General features: G+C 33.6%; 1 protein-coding gene across 4 annotated transcripts in view; it reads left to right on the top strand.

Moving 5' to 3' along the window:
• The window catches only part of LOC131032194 (ankyrin repeat-containing protein At5g02620), a 120,682-nt gene that overhangs the window by 43,543 nt on the left and 58,835 nt on the right, over positions 1-18,304 (top strand). The window contains exon 4 of one of the 4 annotated variants that reach the window (XM_057963140.2): positions 3,483-3,593. The exons of 2 other annotated variants lie outside the window; for them this stretch is intronic. In XM_057963140.2, coding sequence (XP_057819123.2) covers positions 3,483-3,578 — 96 coding nt within the window. In that variant the 3' untranslated portion in view covers positions 3,579-3,593. Of the gene's footprint in view, positions 1-2,539; positions 2,988-3,482; positions 3,594-18,304 lie in introns of those variants that run through there. One more of the 4 variants, XM_057963139.2, reaches the window with a different exon arrangement.

Here is an 18,304-nt window from a genome sequence, read left to right as displayed (position 1 = left end):
TACTAATTTTGACATTTGTTGTTATAAGAAAACATTTTCATTAATATGCATATAATTTTATTGGAATCTAAACTACAATACACCCCATGTCTTTTAGTGCATGTTAAACTTCTTTTCAAATCATTTAATGTGTATTATTAATAGGAAAAATCTTTGGATATGATTTCAATAAAAAAAAAAATTGTATCCATTGATAGGAAAAATGGTCATAGTTAGTTCTTTTAGTTGTTTACAATGGTATTTTATTTATTTCATTTTTAAAAATAAGAGGTTTAGAATTATTTTATTCTCCTTAACATCTATAGACAAGGATCTATTAACAACACCATACACATTCTTGATATCGATGAGGTAGAACCCTTCTAAGGGTATTTGATAAAATCACTTAATACTTATTTGATAATGTAAGATATTAAAGAAATCAATTTATTTTAATGAATATATTTTTTAAATTAAAAATTATATAATTGTGCCCCAGTCTTGTTAGATGTTATGTCATATGAGCTTCACAAACTAATCATATTGAATTAGATAAAGCTTTGTCTTTACCATTTGCTACAAAAAATCTCAAGTGTACACTGTGGGGTTTATCATCAAAGTGTTATCATATAACTCCCTATTAAATGATGTACAAGAATGATCATATTGATTCATTCTTGTGCATGAATAGAAACTTTTATTCATCTATACACTCATTAGTATTGGATTACACCTCTAGAGATTTTTAATACTTCTCCAAATTCTCTAGCTTAATTTGATCTTCATACAATATAATTTTTTTATTCCAACTAAAATGATAGATACATACTTAAGAAGGCAAAATTGGTGTTATTTTCCTTTCTTCTTAAATATCTCAAATACTAAGTTAGATAGTAGCTAGCATAGTTTTTCCATCTATCTATAGCATGTTAAGTACATCATTCTCGATTCTTGAAAATTAAGACATCCTCTATCTTTTATTTAGGTAGCCTTATGAAATCAAAGTGATCTAAAACACTCTTGAAATTAGAATTTTGAGTTTGTGCAAGGTAACTTCAGTTTATACTTTGAAAATTTGAGTTAGATGAATTTAGCCTATTGCACCAAGCTAAAACCATAATTTGATTATATTACCATCTTATAGGTTCTACAACTTATCACATATTTTGAATTTATTTACTTTTACTTAAATGGATTCCTTTGAATTCTCTTTAGTTAAATTAAAATCAAAATATTTTATTGGATATAAAAATAAAATACTTAAAATAAGGCAACGCAATCATAAAAAGATGTCTATATTTTTAAGTGGATTAACCATTGAAGGAGAAAATATCCATGGTAAAATATGATAATAAAACACAATTTAAATTCAAATAAAATGTGAGACGAAATGGTGCATCAAGTTATAGTTCTTATCATTTAAAAAAATTGATTGAATACGATATAAAATTATAAAGGTGACATATAAAAAAAATTGTAGTTAGAATTAATAAATTAGAGCATGTCTTTCACAAATATTTTAAAACATTATAACAACACGATTTTAGTATCACTAAGATAAAACGAATAACTTAAGCAACATTGAAAATGAGTCCATGGGAGGAAGAAAAAATTATAGCTTGTATCATGTACAACTCATGATTAGAATAGTTTGCATGATCAAGAAATCTCATCCAATTTCAACAAATTCCACAATATAGTGTCATAGCATAGAGATAAGAGCACACACTAAAAATATGTAATTTGAATTTTAGATATTTAAATAAGTTGGATAAATAAATCAATTAAAATATGTAATGAATGATGTAAATTGAATTATGCCAAATTAAAATGATAAGAGTTTTATACACATTGGAATGTGAACTTTTTTTTAGGAGGTGACGGAGGCTTAATAATTGATTTCTAAAATTGTACAAAGAATCATAAAATTAAAAAAGAAAAAGAAAAAAAAGAGATGAAATCATGATAATTTGTGTGTTTGAGACATTGTTATAATCTTTAGAAGCCAAAAATATTATTGTAATCATGTGATTTTATCTAAACCCAAATTTAGTCTTGGTACATATAAAGTATTTACATAGTGCTTAATGTAAAGAAAACTTAGGTGGTGTTAAGAATCATAATAGGGCAATTTATGCTAGGGTTGAAGCTCAAGAGCCTTTCTCAAATTTAGGATGACTATGAAGATTGATGTTTAATACTAGTATAGAATAAATAAGTTGATATTGTGGATCAAAATCCTTATCCTCTTCTTCGGGCCGCTTCATTGTTAGTCCCTGCCTTAAGTAGGGAACTAATGTTTTCACCTCCAGCATTAACTTGCTTTGGTAACTGTGCAAATTGAAAAATTTAATCTTATCTCAAAGTTTTATTTTTGTTCTTATTAAACTGTTTTAAAAATTATTAATTTTTTGATCAATCATTGGCTGTTTCATTTTTTGCTGGGGTTTATTTATTTTATTTTTTTTAAAAATTAAGCTGTTTTTTACACCGAATGTGTTCCTTATATGAAGTTATGGAAGCTAACTTGTTAAATCGATGGTTGTGCTCTGTTGAAAAGGGGTGCAAGACCATTAAATTGTTTGGGACCATCGATTCGCTCCTCTCCGTCAAACGCTCTGATACTACCTGTCGGTCGGTCTTATCTCTGCTACCGCTTTCCAGCAGGCATCTCATAGCTTCTCGGCAGGCATCTCGTAGCTTCTTTTCGATTTGGCACGACTCCTCATTTACAATGGAAGGCGGGCTCTATTATGACAACACAGTTCATATCAAATAAATTGCACATGAAGGCCGGTTCTCCTTTTCACTCCCATGATTGGGACCCACTGCACTGTGCACCCACTACCGTATTTAAACTACACGTTATAATGGTCAACTCAAAATGATATTAAATTTATAATGAGAAACAAGCATTTGATATAGATGTACATCAAAGGCCACCAAATTATAATTCTATATAGTCTACTTTTCTCTTAAATCTTAAATGAGAGGCCGTTAAACTTTAATTTAACTTACAAAAAACTTTGATTACCCTTGAATCAGTAAGCTAGAATTTTATTAAAAATAAAAATCTTGCTAATAGGGCAAGGCAAATTATTTAGTAACAATTGTTTCAAAACATAGATAAGTCAAACATTTAATCATAGTCTATAGTTTTTTTAATGAATATTGTTTATATTATTATTTTAAAAATATATTTATTAATAGATCTTGAGTGAGTTGAATGGAGTATATTTTTATTTTAAAAAATTTATTTGTATTTTTATTTCATCTTGGTATGCTATATGATTCATTTAAATGTATCAAAATAAGTATATCAATGAGGTATATTGTTTCACATTGAGAAATTTCAATTTGGTTCTTGTGGAGATGAGAATCATCACTCAACAAAATTTGTGGATCAAGTACAATCTTCAAAATTATATATTGAATTCGGGATGCCAGAATGTAATGTCAATTGATTCCACAATTCAAAATCTTCTTTCTTCTCTTTGATTCAGATCAAGTGTTTAATGGTGTTGCCCGATTCTTCTCTTTGCAAGTGGATGTGCAGACCACATCAATGGTGTAGTTGCAATGCATTCCCATGGGAGTAAATCTACATTGTAAATTGATTGGTTTAGTTCTTATCACCTCTAGAAATTATACATTTTCTATTCAATTTTTTGAAGTTGATAGTTAAATGCCACATCCATTTGGATTACCTATCTAAAATACTCTAGAAATCAAATGAAAGAGAAATTGAGAGCACATGGATATTTGTTAACAATTTTAATCTCATATAAAGCATTGTTTTTCTCTAGAATTGTAGATAATAGCAAACTATACAAAAAATCTATTTATGTAATGTGAAAATACTATTTTTCAATTTTAAATAAATTATTTTAAAATATATTAATTATTTTATAAAATTTTATATATTTTAAATGAATTAACATTATTTTCAATGATTATCTACTTCCTATAAATTACGTGATCAATATATAGTATAGATAAATATTTATATATAATTTTATAATTCTAGATATATATTAATATATCAATAATATTATCTTCTAGATATTATTACCTATCTAAAATACTCTAGAAATCAAATAGGAGAGAAATCGAGAGAACATGGACATTTGTTAACTATTTTAATCTAATATATTCTCTAGAATTGCAGATAATAACAAACTATGCAATAATATATTTATGTAATGTGAAAGTACTGTTTTTTTTATTTTAAATATATATTTTAAAATATATTAATTATTTTATAGAATTTTATATATTTTAAATGAATTAAGATTAGTTTTCAATGAATATCTGCTTCCAATAAACTATATGATCAATATATAATATAGATAAATATTTATATATAATTTTATAATTCTAGATATATATTAATATATCAATAATATTGGTAATGGGTCCTAGTTATCTTCCTAATTCTAAGGTTTTGTTTTATTCTTGTATGGATCCATACTTCTATCTTTCTCCCTATCTATCTAGCTCTCTTTCTCTCTATCCCTCTCTATCTCTCTATATCACTTTATACCTACATTTTCCCCTCTAACTCTATATATTTAGTCATCTCCCCACTCCCCCTCTCTCTCCCTCCCTTCCTCCTCTACATACCTCTCTCAATTTCTCTCCATCTCCCTTGTACTTAATTCTCCCTCATTCCCTACCTATGCCCCCTCTCTCAATATCTATACATATATCCTCTTTCTCTACATCTCCCAATATTTCTCTCTCCATCTCCCTATATCTATTTCCATCTCTCTCTCTCTCTCTCTCTCTCTCTCTCTCTCTCTCTCTCTCTCTCTCTCTCTATCTCTCTCTCTCTCTCTCTCTCTCTCTCTCTCTCTCTCTCTCTCTCTCTCTAGTTATATCTTTATCTCTCCCTCTACCTCTTTCCACCTCTACATATTTATCTTCTTCTATCTATCTCCTTCTACCACCCTCTCTACTTCTATATTCCCTTCTCCTTGTTTATCTCTACACATGGCTCCCATTCTCAATATCCCTCTTCCTGTACTTATATATATATATATATATATATATTGTTTTTCCTCTATATCATTCTCCATGTCTCTGCCTCCATCACTCCCTCTCTCTCCACCTCATTATTTCCCATCTCTCTCTACCTCTACATCTTTCCCTCCCTATACCTATGTCCATCTTTATGTGTACCTATCTCTCTACCTCACCCACTTCACTCCTCTCCTCTCCATATCCATCTCTATATTCCTCTCTATCTATATCTCCTTAGGCCCCCACCCCCAGCCCCCCCCCTCCCTCGCCCAAAAAAAACCTTTCATATTTGACCTTCCATGAATCTACACCTCTTCGGTGTACCCATTGCACACCAAGGTGCAATTGCTAGTCAGTAATGGAGTGTGAGGACGTGCATTTATATATTATAGTACTCTTTTTAGTTTTCGACGGAAATTTATTCGATTGGCTAATATCGGTGACAAATTAAGTAATAATAAAAACATTTAAACACAGTTCCTCTCATTACTTTGTGCCACGTATACTAAGACTTTCTGTGGGACCGCCATGTGTTTGTACCACTACTATTTTTCAGCGGATCAATTAAGAATGTGTACGGCCTTCCGTGATCCGCCAAATTGGAGCTAGATTTTGTATGGAACGGTATCGATGCAAACTAAGGGATTTGGGTAAAGTATGATATCTTGTCAAGCATTAATAATCATTTTTTATTTATTGTTAGTTGTGCCCAGTATCTAATAAACTGATTTTTAATAGTACTTGACATGATTGTAATGAATGTGGATTAACCTTTTTTTATATTGGCAGGTATAATTTTCGTGAGTTTTTAGTTTTTTTCTTTAAAATTAAAATAGTTGAAGAATCAACAATGAGGGGAAAAATTAGTTATAATGTTTTATGTAAAAAGAATTTATCATATAATTTTTTTTACCATGCATCCTGCACCGATGGCTGCACTTTCTCAAATTTAGATTTTACATGAAGGAGTTCCACCATAATTTAAAATACCCTCAATGTCCATACTTGAATATTGTTTATTTAAATCATTCTTTAAAATAATTTAAACAATTATTACCCACTTTCAACACTTGCCAGACATGAAATAAATTTGAAAATAATAAAAAATATTTATTTTCATTATATTGTATTTATTTATTTCTTTATTTTATAAAGCAATTTTTTAACATGATAATTATTAAAATAATTTTAAAGATAAATTTTATATTTATATAAAATAATTTAATTTAAAAAACTAGATAATTGAAATAAAAATATTAAATAATTTTATTTTGTTTTCACTATCATTGATATTAAAATTTATTTTTCTATTATCTTTTTCCAAATTTAAAATTTCATATTAATTTAATTAGCATTAAAAATTCATATTATTATTATATTTTCTTTAAAAATTATTATATTTTAAAAAAATTCTATAAAATATTGATTATAAAAATTTAAAAAACTTTAACAATCTTAGAAATTATCTATATGATATCAAAAGATAATAAAAAAATTACATAAACAAATTTAATTTTTTTAAACCTTCACAATATGTTTCTTTGTATTATTAGCTTTTTTACTATGGTTTTACTAATTTTTTAATATAAAAATTCAAATTTAAAATGCAATAGTTTTAATACAGTTTATTTTATTTTTAATCTTAATTATAGTTTTAATTTTTCAAATTTCATTTATTTAATAATTTAACTATATTTATGTTTAATTTTATGATAAAAAATTATTTGTTAATATTAAATTTATCATTGAATTAATGTTTCTTTTTATTGGAATCATTAAATTAACATTATTCTTGTTTGTAATATCATTACTTTATTTTCTTATTCTTAATCTAAATTTAAATTTTATAAAGTATAAGAATATAAAGTATTGATATTACAAACAAGAATAACATTAATTGAAAGATAAATTCAATATTAAATAATAATTTTTAATTAAAAAATTGAACATAAATATAGTGAAATTCTTAAATAAATTAAATTTGAAAAATTAAAACGATAATTCAAGTAAATGATTAAAAATAAAATAAACTATATTAAACTGATACAATTTAAAAAATAGTTTTGTTAACCATTTTAATATAATAAAATAAAATTATATAATATTGAGATGCTCCATTTAAAAAAGAATCAAATCTTGATATAATAATATCATATAGTTAAATGTTATATATTTAATTTTTATATTAAATTATTATTCAATTAAATTTTATTTTATTTGAAAAATATATAATATAATTTATACTTATTATTATATGCAATATTTTAATATTATAAATTATTATATATTATATTATATATCATTTCTTATATATTTATCTCTTTCACTTCTATCTCTTCCACCTTATATACATGCCTTTTCATCTCCTTCTACCTCCTTATAACAAATATAATAGCACATTGCAAATGGATCCTTATTACCCTCTAGCACTCTATATCACCATGTACATTTATCTTTCCTTCTCTATCTTCATCTATATATTGCTATCTCTTTTGCTTTTTCTCCCTTTTTTTCTCGCTCTCTTCCTCCTGCTCCCTCTATCTTTAGACATGTGTCTATCTATTCATTTGCATCTCTCTTTCTTTTTCCCTCTCTGTCCCTCTTACTATTCTTAGGCCTCAATATTTATATCGCATTGTATCTTTATCTCTATCTCTCCATACTTCTCCCAACTCTCCCTTTATCTCTATCTTATTACCTTGTCCTCTCTCTCCACCCTTATATCTCTCCCTCACTCTATTTATATCTATATATTACTTCTTATCTCTATATTTATCTTTCTCTATCCCTAGATCTCTACCTTTCTACCTCTACATATTTACCTCTTTCATTTCTATCTATCCCCATCTCATCTCTTTAATCTCTCTCCCTCTCTCCTCCTCTCACTCTCTCCATATCCCTTTCCTCCATTTCCATCTTTATCTATACCTTTTTTATCTCTATCTTCTTACCCGCTCTCTCCCACTCTTCCCCACTCCACCTCTCCCTCTCTTTCTATTATGAACATAACATTAGTTTAATTATCTTCTTGATTCATAGGTTTTATTTCACTACTGATTGGATCTTTATAAACAGATTCTTAGTTGATTTGAAGATACCATTTTTTCATTAACACCTTTGTTGCACAAATTGACATCACTTGCTAAACATCGCCTAACAATTGACCTCATTTAATACACAAGAGTATGCAACTAATAGATACCTCTTCGATGTATCTTAAACATTATTCAATACAAACATAGAACAAATGTCATTTTTTTGGCAAAAGGCAGGGACTCTAGCTGCATCACAGCTCTTGTCTTAACTTTGTTTCCCGAATCTATTAAGGACTCTCTTTCCTTTCTCGCCACGTGTAAGCAAGGCGCGTTTTTGGATCGACACTTTTACCTTGGCTTTGTAAAGTCTCGTTGCGCTGTCACGTGTCCTTTTCCTTGCATCCTTGCTTGGGCTTACAAGCAAGTTTGATCTTACATGCCACGTGTCTCATGGCAGGGTTTTCTTATGGAAGGAAAGCAAACTCACCAAAATGTCTTGCATGCTCGCCATGTGTCTGGCCTGTGGGGTTTTCCTGCAAAGAAAATGGAGAAGGGCCGAGAGGTTCCACCTTCAGCCACGTATCACAATCGTGGACCTTTCATAAGGAAAGGGATGAAAAGCGAAAGGGAATCTCGCCTAGCTGCCATGTGTCTCAATATCCAATCGACCAACCATGCGTAGGGAGAACATAATTTTGAAGTTCCTCACGACTCAATGATGATTGTAGAGGCATGATCTGAGGACATGCGTCCACCTTGGAGATTGTGCAAGCCATTCAGGGAATCGGTTTGTTGGAGCAGTCACACGACTAGTGAGGGGAATCTTTTCTATTTTCTGGGGACTCTCTGTTGCCAAAGGGTAATCAAAAATCATTTTACGAGGTTCACACAAAAGACAATTTTGATCTTACTTGGACTTTAGTATTGTTTTCAGTTTTATGGAAGATAGATAATCAGACTTTGTCGATTTCAGGCCTTTATGTTTATTCGTGGAGTACGAGTTGAAAATTTGCTCTCTGTATAAACTTCTAAGATATTAAGCATAACTTTTACTGGTTGAATCATGTCGCAGACTTTTTCAATTCGGTGTTATGTTTAAGTCATATTATGCTTACACTGAATCTTAAGATTTTAGCTATTTTGATTATTGAATTGTCAAGTCTTTAAATTGTGCACATGATGTATGCTTTTTTATGCTTTGAATGTTTAGAATCTTAAATCTTTAGCACATCTCCTTAGTTTACTTTTAGCATTTTCCTTCCCCTTTTCCCATTTCAAATGAAGAGACGACTTCTAAAATCTCGGAGGTTGTTCAGTGATGTGCAATTCCCTTCATTGAACTTCCCATAAGGTTGTTGTTTTGAGAGAAATTTTAAGCATCAACAATTCTTTTTTTGGCACGCCCGGTGGGACCAAAAACATCAAAACCATAAGTGGGTGTATGAGCATACACCTGTTACTATATCCCTAACTATTGTGAATCCCATCTTGTTGGTACTGTCGCTAGTAATAGTTCAAGCAAGAAGTTCAAGAGGAGGTATTCAGGCCTAGATCCATGCCCCGATGCAAATGGCCATCCCTCCTCGTAATTTTGTAACATGGAATAGTGGGTGCGCTCTTATTTTGCCTATGTCTCGTGTAGTGGGATCCCATTCTAGCTTCCGCCTTGAAGGCTTTGCCCAAATTCAGAGGGGAACATTCCAAGAGTCTTGCAGAACACCTACAAGATGTAGTTGATGTTTGTATTGTGTGTAATGTCACGCAACAAAATGTGGCATTAATATTGCTTGCAACCTCTTTTAAAGGCAAAGCACAAGATTGGTATCGTTCCTTGCAACCTAATTTGATTGCAGATTGGGACCAGCTTAGAGATCAATTATTTGAGCGTTTCACAGAGAAAGGAGACAAATATTCATTATTGTAGTAGTTAATAACCATCTAGTGAGCTCCACAAGAAGCAATAACTGATTTCAACACCAGATTTCACAAAACTTGGCAAAGGATTCCAACAATTGCCCACCTCCAAATGATATGGCATTTATCTTTTATCTATCGGCTTTTAACTCTGACATATTTGTTATGTTTCAATCTCTTGGGGGGAATACTTTACTAGATGCCTATAGCTTAGCAGTTAAAGCTGAGAATAATCAAATTGGCACCAGAAAGCTTCCACCTAGACCGCCTATGCTTGTCTTCCCTGAGTTATCAGCCCCAATGTAAGACCAAGCTTCTCTTATTTCATTAGCACCTCCCCAATCTATTTATTCATGCACTATGGATTCGACTTCCTTGGTAGCAGAGGTGAATGATATGAAGAATTTGTTGAAGACTTTCTCAAACGAGATAATCAATATCAAAAGTTAGTAGGCAACGCCTATGAGACCTCCCTTTCAAAACTATCAAAGTGGGAGACCCCTATATCAACAAAATCAGTTCTAAGGGGGTTCGAAGACAACTTCCCAAGCTCAGCCTAACAACCACATTGTTCACGTCCCTACACCCTTGCAACCATTCCTTTGAACCAAAATAAAGAGTTAGTAATGAAGCACATATGCCCCAAAATTGTCTGCAGGGAAATTTTGTAACAAAAGCTAGCCAAGCAACGTAGTCAAGGGTATACACCAAATAAAAGAGTCTACACCTACTCTTCTCCAGGAATAGAAAATATTGTGCTCACCACCCAAATGCATGGTATGTCCTTAAAATAGGAATCTAAAATTACTCTCGACCATGTTGTCTTTTTATGGATGGAAGGCAAAGAGGTCGTGTTTGCAAACAATGCCTCAACTTCAAAAACTCCTCGGGTACAATCTGATTAGAACACTCACTCAAAGCATAGACTTATATAAGAACCTGTAAACTAGCAGCCTAAGGTTGGTCTAGATAAAACTCAAACGCAACCTGTAATTGTATCACCTTTCCAAAAACCCAATGAAGTCGTACCTTATAAGCCTAAGGAATCCAAGTTATTACCCCCAAAATCTTTCAACGTGGTGGAGAAACTCAAGAAAGCTCTTGCAAATGTGTCGTTGTGGGATATTCTAGCTCCATTTCAGGGCAAAAGTCATTGCTATGAGAAGCTTTGGGAGAACCTGATCAGCGAACAATGAATGGATTAGTTTGTGAAGCTTGCTAAAGGTAAAGACAAAGGACTGGAGGTTCAAGGTCCATCACATCAAGCCGTTGGTCACGAATGATGAGAGTGAAGTTACAAAAGGAAAGGTAGACAAACTGAAACTCACCCCTTTCTTTTTAACTCTTATTGTAGGGGATAAGATGCTTCATAATTCCATGATAGATTGCAATGCTAGTACCACTGTGATGCCCAAGCAAATAGCATAAGCTCTAAAACTTAAATATGATCCCTTAGCTAGAGGGGATATGCAGTTAGATGGAAATAAGGTTCAGGTTGTGGGTGTGATTAAAAGTCTTTCGCTAACCCTATATGCATGTCCTAGTATTACCGTGTCCCAGGAGGTGGTAGTAATTGATATTCCCCCCATTTTTGGACTTTGTTTGTCAAGAGACTACTGCAAAAATAAGTGGGTACCTTTCCCTAGGTTGGTCACATCTCATTCTAAGAACTAAACATGGGGCTAAATTGAAAATATTGTCTAAACCTTTACATTTAGAACATATAGCTGAAGAAGCTATGATGAACTTCAAGGCTGCTCACAACTCCATTACTAAGGATGAAATGTATTGTGTTGAATTTCTAGAGGATGAGGAAGTGACTGCTGATTGAACTCTTGAAGAAGAGGTCATTCTTAATGAGTTCATAGATACATATAATCCCTTTGGCAACTATCATGCCACTGGTATAAGAACTTTTGTAATCTATGATGAAGACCAAGTGATCCGTAAGATCTCCAAAGATGAGCAATATGTGCAAAATTCAAAGGAGGGTTGCACATCTAAGCTACGAACATTGTATTTTGATGGTGCAAGGTGTAAAACCGGATCAGGAGTCAGCGTGTGTTTGAAGTCTCCATCAAGAGAGGAAGTCCTTAGGGCTTTCTGTTTCCAATTTGCTTGCACAAACAATGAGGCAAGATATGAAGGCCTAGTGTGGGGATTAAGCCTTGTAGAGTGGATGGGTATCAAACAATTAAAAGTTCTAGGAGACTCTAAGCTGGTGGTGAAGCAAGTCTGAGGAACATCCGCAACTAAAAATGTCTGCATGCACTTCAATAGGCATAAATTTTGGGACCTAATTGAAAATTTTTATGCTTTCAACATTCAAGGAATCTCTAGAAGGTAAAATACAACTACAAATCGGTTAGCTACTATCGGAGTCCAATTTGATCTTGTCTCGGAATTGATAGAAAACAAGCATTTAGTCTGCGTGATCGTAAGACCAGCCATCCCAGATAATGATCAAAACTAGCAAGTTTTTGAAAGTGATGTCCATATTTCTATGTTCATCCAATAGTCATGCAAGTTTGCTAAGCAATTACAACCCAATGTGGCAAAAGCATATGAAGATCAAGTCATTCAACTAAAGTCTAAGAAGCTTTTGAAAGGTTTGATCACCTTGGAAAACCTGTTCGACTGCGATGACGCAAAAAATGATAAAAGGAAATTTGCAGCAGACAAATGAGACTATGTCAATCTCCAGGTTGGAGATGACACAAAGCTTAAGGTTGGCTAGAATTTTCCTCAACATGATAAAGTTAGATTGGTATCCTTTTGTGAAAATTATAAAGGGGTCATTGTGTGGTTATATGATGATTTAAAAGGATATCCTACTGTTATTCAACATACTATTGAGCTTGCAGAAGGTTGAAGCCAATCTGACAAAATCATAGACCAGTCAACCCAAAAATTGAGTCTTGCATGGCTCAAGAGTTGAGAAAACTAGTCGACTCTCAGATAGTGTATCCAATCAAGCATAGTACTTGGGTTTGTAACCTAGTTCGTGTCTATAAAAAGCATGGGGATATCCGCCTCTACGTAGATTTTTGAGAGATCTGAATAGAGCTTCTTTAAAAGACCATATCCTCCACCCTCTATGGAACAGATTCTGCAGACTGTAGCTGGGTCAAAAATGTTTTCCATTCTCGATGGTTTTTCTGGGTATAACCAAGTTCTTATTAAAGAAGAGGATCGACACAAAACAACATTCACCACCAAACTAAGATGCCTTTTGGCATCTCCAATGTAGGAGCCACTTTCTAGAGAACAATGGACATTGCCTTCAAGGAATTGATCAATAAAATCATTCTCATCTATCTAGATGATCTCACTGTGTTCTCAGAGTCAAAAGAGGATCATTTCAACCATCTAGAATTAGTGTTCCAAAAGTGCTTAGAATTCAGGGTATCCTTGAATCCAAAAAAATGTATCTTCGGGGTCCCGCAAGGGAAATTGTTGGGACATGTGGTGTCTAAAGATGGAGTGTCCATTGATCTTAAACTTGTGGAGGCCATTAAGGAACTACCCCTACCAGTTAATAAAGGGAGTTTAATATTTCTTGGGGAAAATCAATTGTGTAGGCATATTCATATCAGATTTTGCAGGAATGATTAGGCTCGTCACATTAATGCTAAGAAAGTACCAACCTTTTAAATGGACTGACCAAGCTTGGGAAGCCTTTGAAAAAGTGAAAGAAGCCATTTCCTTTACCCTAGTACTTGTCAATCTAAATCTTTCTAAGGATTTCATCATGTATGTCTACAATAATGAGTATAGTATAGCTATGGTTCTGACTCAGCAAGATGATCAAGGAAAATATGAACATCTTATGGCATTCCACTCCAGAACATTAAAGAATTATGAAGTCAAATACAATTTTGTGGAGAGGCGAGCCTTTACTATTGTAAAGGGACTCAAGAGGTTTCGTCATTTAATCGCTTGTTATAAGACTGTGATCTATGTAGCACATTCCATTTTTTGGGAATACATTATGGAGGAAGAGATCACTGAGAAGCGAGCCAATTGGAACACTAAGATCCTGGAGTATGTTATCGAGGTTCGATCGACCAAAGTAGTCCACGAAAAAGGACTATGTGAATATATAGCATAGAAACCCCAGTTTGTAGTTGAGGAAGTTTCGGTTTAATCAATTAAAGCCCGAGGAAAGTTGGTTGACTGACAAAGTAAATTTTATGCAGACAGGTAAATACCCATTGAATCTTCCTCCTCATAAGAGGAGATTTTATAGATTACAAAATGTTGCATATGCACTCATTGAGGGGGTGTTGTTTAAAAGGAACTTTAACGAAATCCTCTAGCACTACGTGGACAAGGAGCAAGCGAAGAAAATTCTTAATGAGTATCATAATGGCTCTGTGGGTGGATATTTTTCTATAAAAACCACCACTATTAGGATTATGCATGTGGGTTATTTTTGGCCTAACATGTTCAGTGAAGTACATTCATTAGTTAGGTCATGCAAAGAATGTCAAATCTTTGTAGGAAACAGGAAGAATGTAGTCATGCCTTTGTATCTGATAGTGAGTGATGAGCCCTTTGCACAGTGGGGCCTAGATTTTATTGGAATGATTAATCTGGCTTCAATTTCCAGACATAAATAGATACTCACAGCTACAGATTATTTCATATGGTTGACGAAAGTTGTACCTCTAAAGAATGCAACAAAATAAAAAATCATGGGAGTTTTGGAAGAGCTGGTTACAAGGTTTAGCCCACCAAAGACCGTTATCTCGAACAATGCTAGGGCCTTCCTAGGCTCCAAACTATGTCAATTTGCATTGGACCATGGTATTTTCCTTAAAAATTCCTCAAACTATTACCCGTAGGGAAATGGCCTCATGGAGTCAACAAACAAGAACTTGGTTAGGCTCATCAAGAGGATAGCATCAAAACACAAAAGATAGTGGCACAAGCACTTGAGAGCAGCACTCTGGGCGAATAGAATCACCCCAAAGAATATTTTGAAGACATATGCATATGAATTAGTTTATGGTAAGGAAGTTGTGCTACCCATTTCCATGGAGATCCATGTGTTACAATTGCTTAAATCCTTGGAGGCTGAGGAAAATGGAGCTATGGAAGTAAGGTTGGTAGAATTGTTCAAGTGCAAGAGTTGAGGGATACTACACATAATGTAATGGATGTTCACCAACAGGTGGTTAAATGTGGTTTGACAAAAAGAGTTATGACCCAGGTTTTAAGTCCGGAGATTGGTGTTGAAATACAATGAATGTGTTGCTAAGCCTAGGCAACATGATAAATTTGACTCCTTATGGGAGGGTCTCTTCTGAATCACAAATTGCAAGCAACACAATTCTTATGATTTAGATAATTTAGAAGGTGAACCATTAGGGATTCTTGTTAATGGAATCCACCTTAAACCTTTTTATTGAGTTTTGTTTTTTCATTAGCCTTTATAAATAATGTAAAAAGTGTAAATGTTATATTATGACACAAGTTTTGAAAGTTTGAGCTAATATTGAAAAGAAAGCACAACCACATAAATTTGACACACAATTCCATATAAAGCAATCCAAAAGATTCATATATTCATTATATCTTATAGTATTTGCAATATATAATTCAAAAGTGGCTCATAGGCCTATAAACAAGAGTAACATAGTGCATTAAAAAGGGGAGATTTAATCAACTTCTTCTTCATCTTCGTTGGAGGACGAGGTGATCAGTGCAACAGGAGGAACTAGAACAAGAGCTGGAAACGTTGGAAGTGCAACAATAGGAGCAAGAGGAGAAACAATATCCCGAAAACTAGTATACCATTCTAAGCCGCAAATTCGTTCAATATTCATTAGCCTCATGAGGAAATGGATGGTGCTAGATTATTTCAGCCAATGATGTTCTACAAAAGTCGTGAGGAAGCTGCCAAGGAAGGGAAGCCAAGCTACCACATCAGTAAGGTCATTGTAGTGCCAAAGATTAGTAGTAGTGGGTATACCAAGGCCTATCACAGTCGTATGCACTATCTCATTAAGGCCACCCAAGAAATTCTTTGGAAATAGCTCCCTAGTGAGCTGAATAATGTGAGTTTTACGCTTGCCTAAGTAATAGAGTGGTGACAAAGCGGGAGACTATGTCAATATTTACCTTGTGCCTATCCTCACTACTCACAAAGTCGTCACCAAAAACCCATCGGATGGCCACAATTGCCAAGGTGTGCTTCATTCTTAGTCATCCTTAGGAGCCGATTGTCAGTGACCACCCCTAGGAAGGCCAACTGTGGTTTTGAACTTACTAACCTTATCAAAGTGTCTATAAGTGTTGTCTCACAAAAGGAAGTCTAGCAGAAAGTATGAAATAAGCTGACAAAGCAGGAGACTATGTCAGTATTTACCTTGTGCCTATCCTCACTAGTCACAAAGTCGTCACCTAAAACCCATCGGATGGCCACAATTGCCAAGGTGTGCTTCATTCTTAGTCATCCTTAGGAGCCGATTGTTAGTGACCACCCCTAGGAAGGCCAACTGTGGTTTTGAACTTACTAACCTTATCGAAGTGTCTATAAGTGTTGTCTCACCAAAATAAGTCTAGCAGAAAGTATGAAATAAGCTAAGTATTCACAACCAAAAGCTAATTGCATATGAGCTAAACAGTCATACATGGTTGATATATAGACCATGTCTAAAAATCCAAGTGGTGATGGTACAAGATGTCATCATATTAAAATCTTGAAAATCTAACTCATATTAAGTGCCCAGTGTGCGAAAAGTGAAGTGGCAAGAAAGTAGTGAGTTGGTGGTCGCGACCTTAAAAAGTGCAAGTTGTCTCGATGGATGTTGAGTGTATTTCCATATAAAGCATTAAAAGCAGCAAATCCGAGGAAATCAAAGAAAGGGACTCTCACGCAAGGTCATTCTACAGTCTTTGCATTTAATAAAGCACATGAAAAGGTGTTGTACTTCCCACTTGAAAGCACGAATTCCTAAAAGACAACTCTCCAAGGTGGGATGATCATTTACTGCAGTGAGGCGACACTCCCTCGTCAGCAATGAATTAATTTCGCACAAAAGTCAATCACCACCATGCCTAGAGTAAAATGCTTAAACCATGTGGTTAACCTAAAGACAAGTAAACAAAAAAAAACAACGAATTAATTTCGCACAAAAGTCATAATCACCACCATGCCTAGAGTAAAATGCTTAAACCATGTGGTTAACCTAAAGACAAGTAAACAAAAAAAAACTAAGTGTTGGACAGAGAATTCGAGTTGACGGACAGAGAATTCGAGTTGACAGAGAAAGCAACACGGCCACGAAGAGAGCTTCAGCTAGTAGAGAAGCAATAGGACCATCCGCTCCCATGTCTATAGTTGATATATTTGGGGATATATCCTACACCTCGACAAGAATGTCGAATTAACCAAACTACCCAAACACAAGGGTGGCTTCAAAGGTAACCCATGTAAATCCAATCTTTGTGAAGGATGGGTCTGATGATGTGTATGATCCTAATTTTTATTCAAACACAAAGACCCTACCGGAAGGTTCTTAAGCATGAATGCAAGAGAATGTGAAAAAAATAGAAATTGATTATTTGGGATACAAACTATGGCTTGCGTTCTCCCGCAATACATGGTTTCGTTCGTCCACTATTGTCCGGAGCTATTGCAGGCATGCATCTTGAATTTTGAGGGAGATGGCGGAGTAATCCAAGGTAAAAATATTAAGGTGGTTATTAGTGTGGATTCCATCAGGGTCATGTTGTGCATTCCTGCCTATTCAGTAGGAGTTGAAAAATTTACCAGGGGAAAAATGGAAGAGTACTAGACAACTAGGACTGACCGCCTCAGTTTTTGTAATATCGAATTGAGGAAGGTAAAGCGGAGGTTCAACAACCCAAATTCCTAATAACCCTAAAGAGCTTCAATCGGGATTTGTGGGATATTTTCTCCATGCTGGCTTTTATCTTTGGTTTTGATGTGGATCGGGACGTGCATGAATGCCAAATGGCTTTGGCGTTTAAACTTAGAAAACAAAGAGTGTTTTCCATTTTGGTTTTGTGAACATAATTCAAAATGGTATAATCAAAGAAATGAGGGGCTTTGACAAGGATTTCAAGTTCAGGTACCTTTCTTTTCTAGCTCACATGTTTTTACATCAAAATCCAGACTTTTTAGTTGGCATATGCAATTGTTTGTAGTTGATGAGTAGAATCATAAAAAGTCTGTGTCAACCTGGACCCACGTTCTTTCTGCCACCCATGATTATTATTCATTTTATGCCTAGTTCTGAATCCCCATCCTAGAGGATTTGAGTAAAAAAAATATTGAATTTCGAAGAAACAAGCCGAATGGATGGTAAATAATAAATCTCCAT

The sequence above is a fragment of the Cryptomeria japonica genome, chromosome 4, assembly GCF_030272615.1.
Source record: "Cryptomeria japonica chromosome 4, Sugi_1.0, whole genome shotgun sequence".
In the NCBI taxonomy this organism is placed as follows: domain Eukaryota; kingdom Viridiplantae; phylum Streptophyta; class Pinopsida; order Cupressales; family Cupressaceae; genus Cryptomeria; species Cryptomeria japonica.
This window is presented reverse-complemented; position numbering and strand designations above follow the sequence as displayed.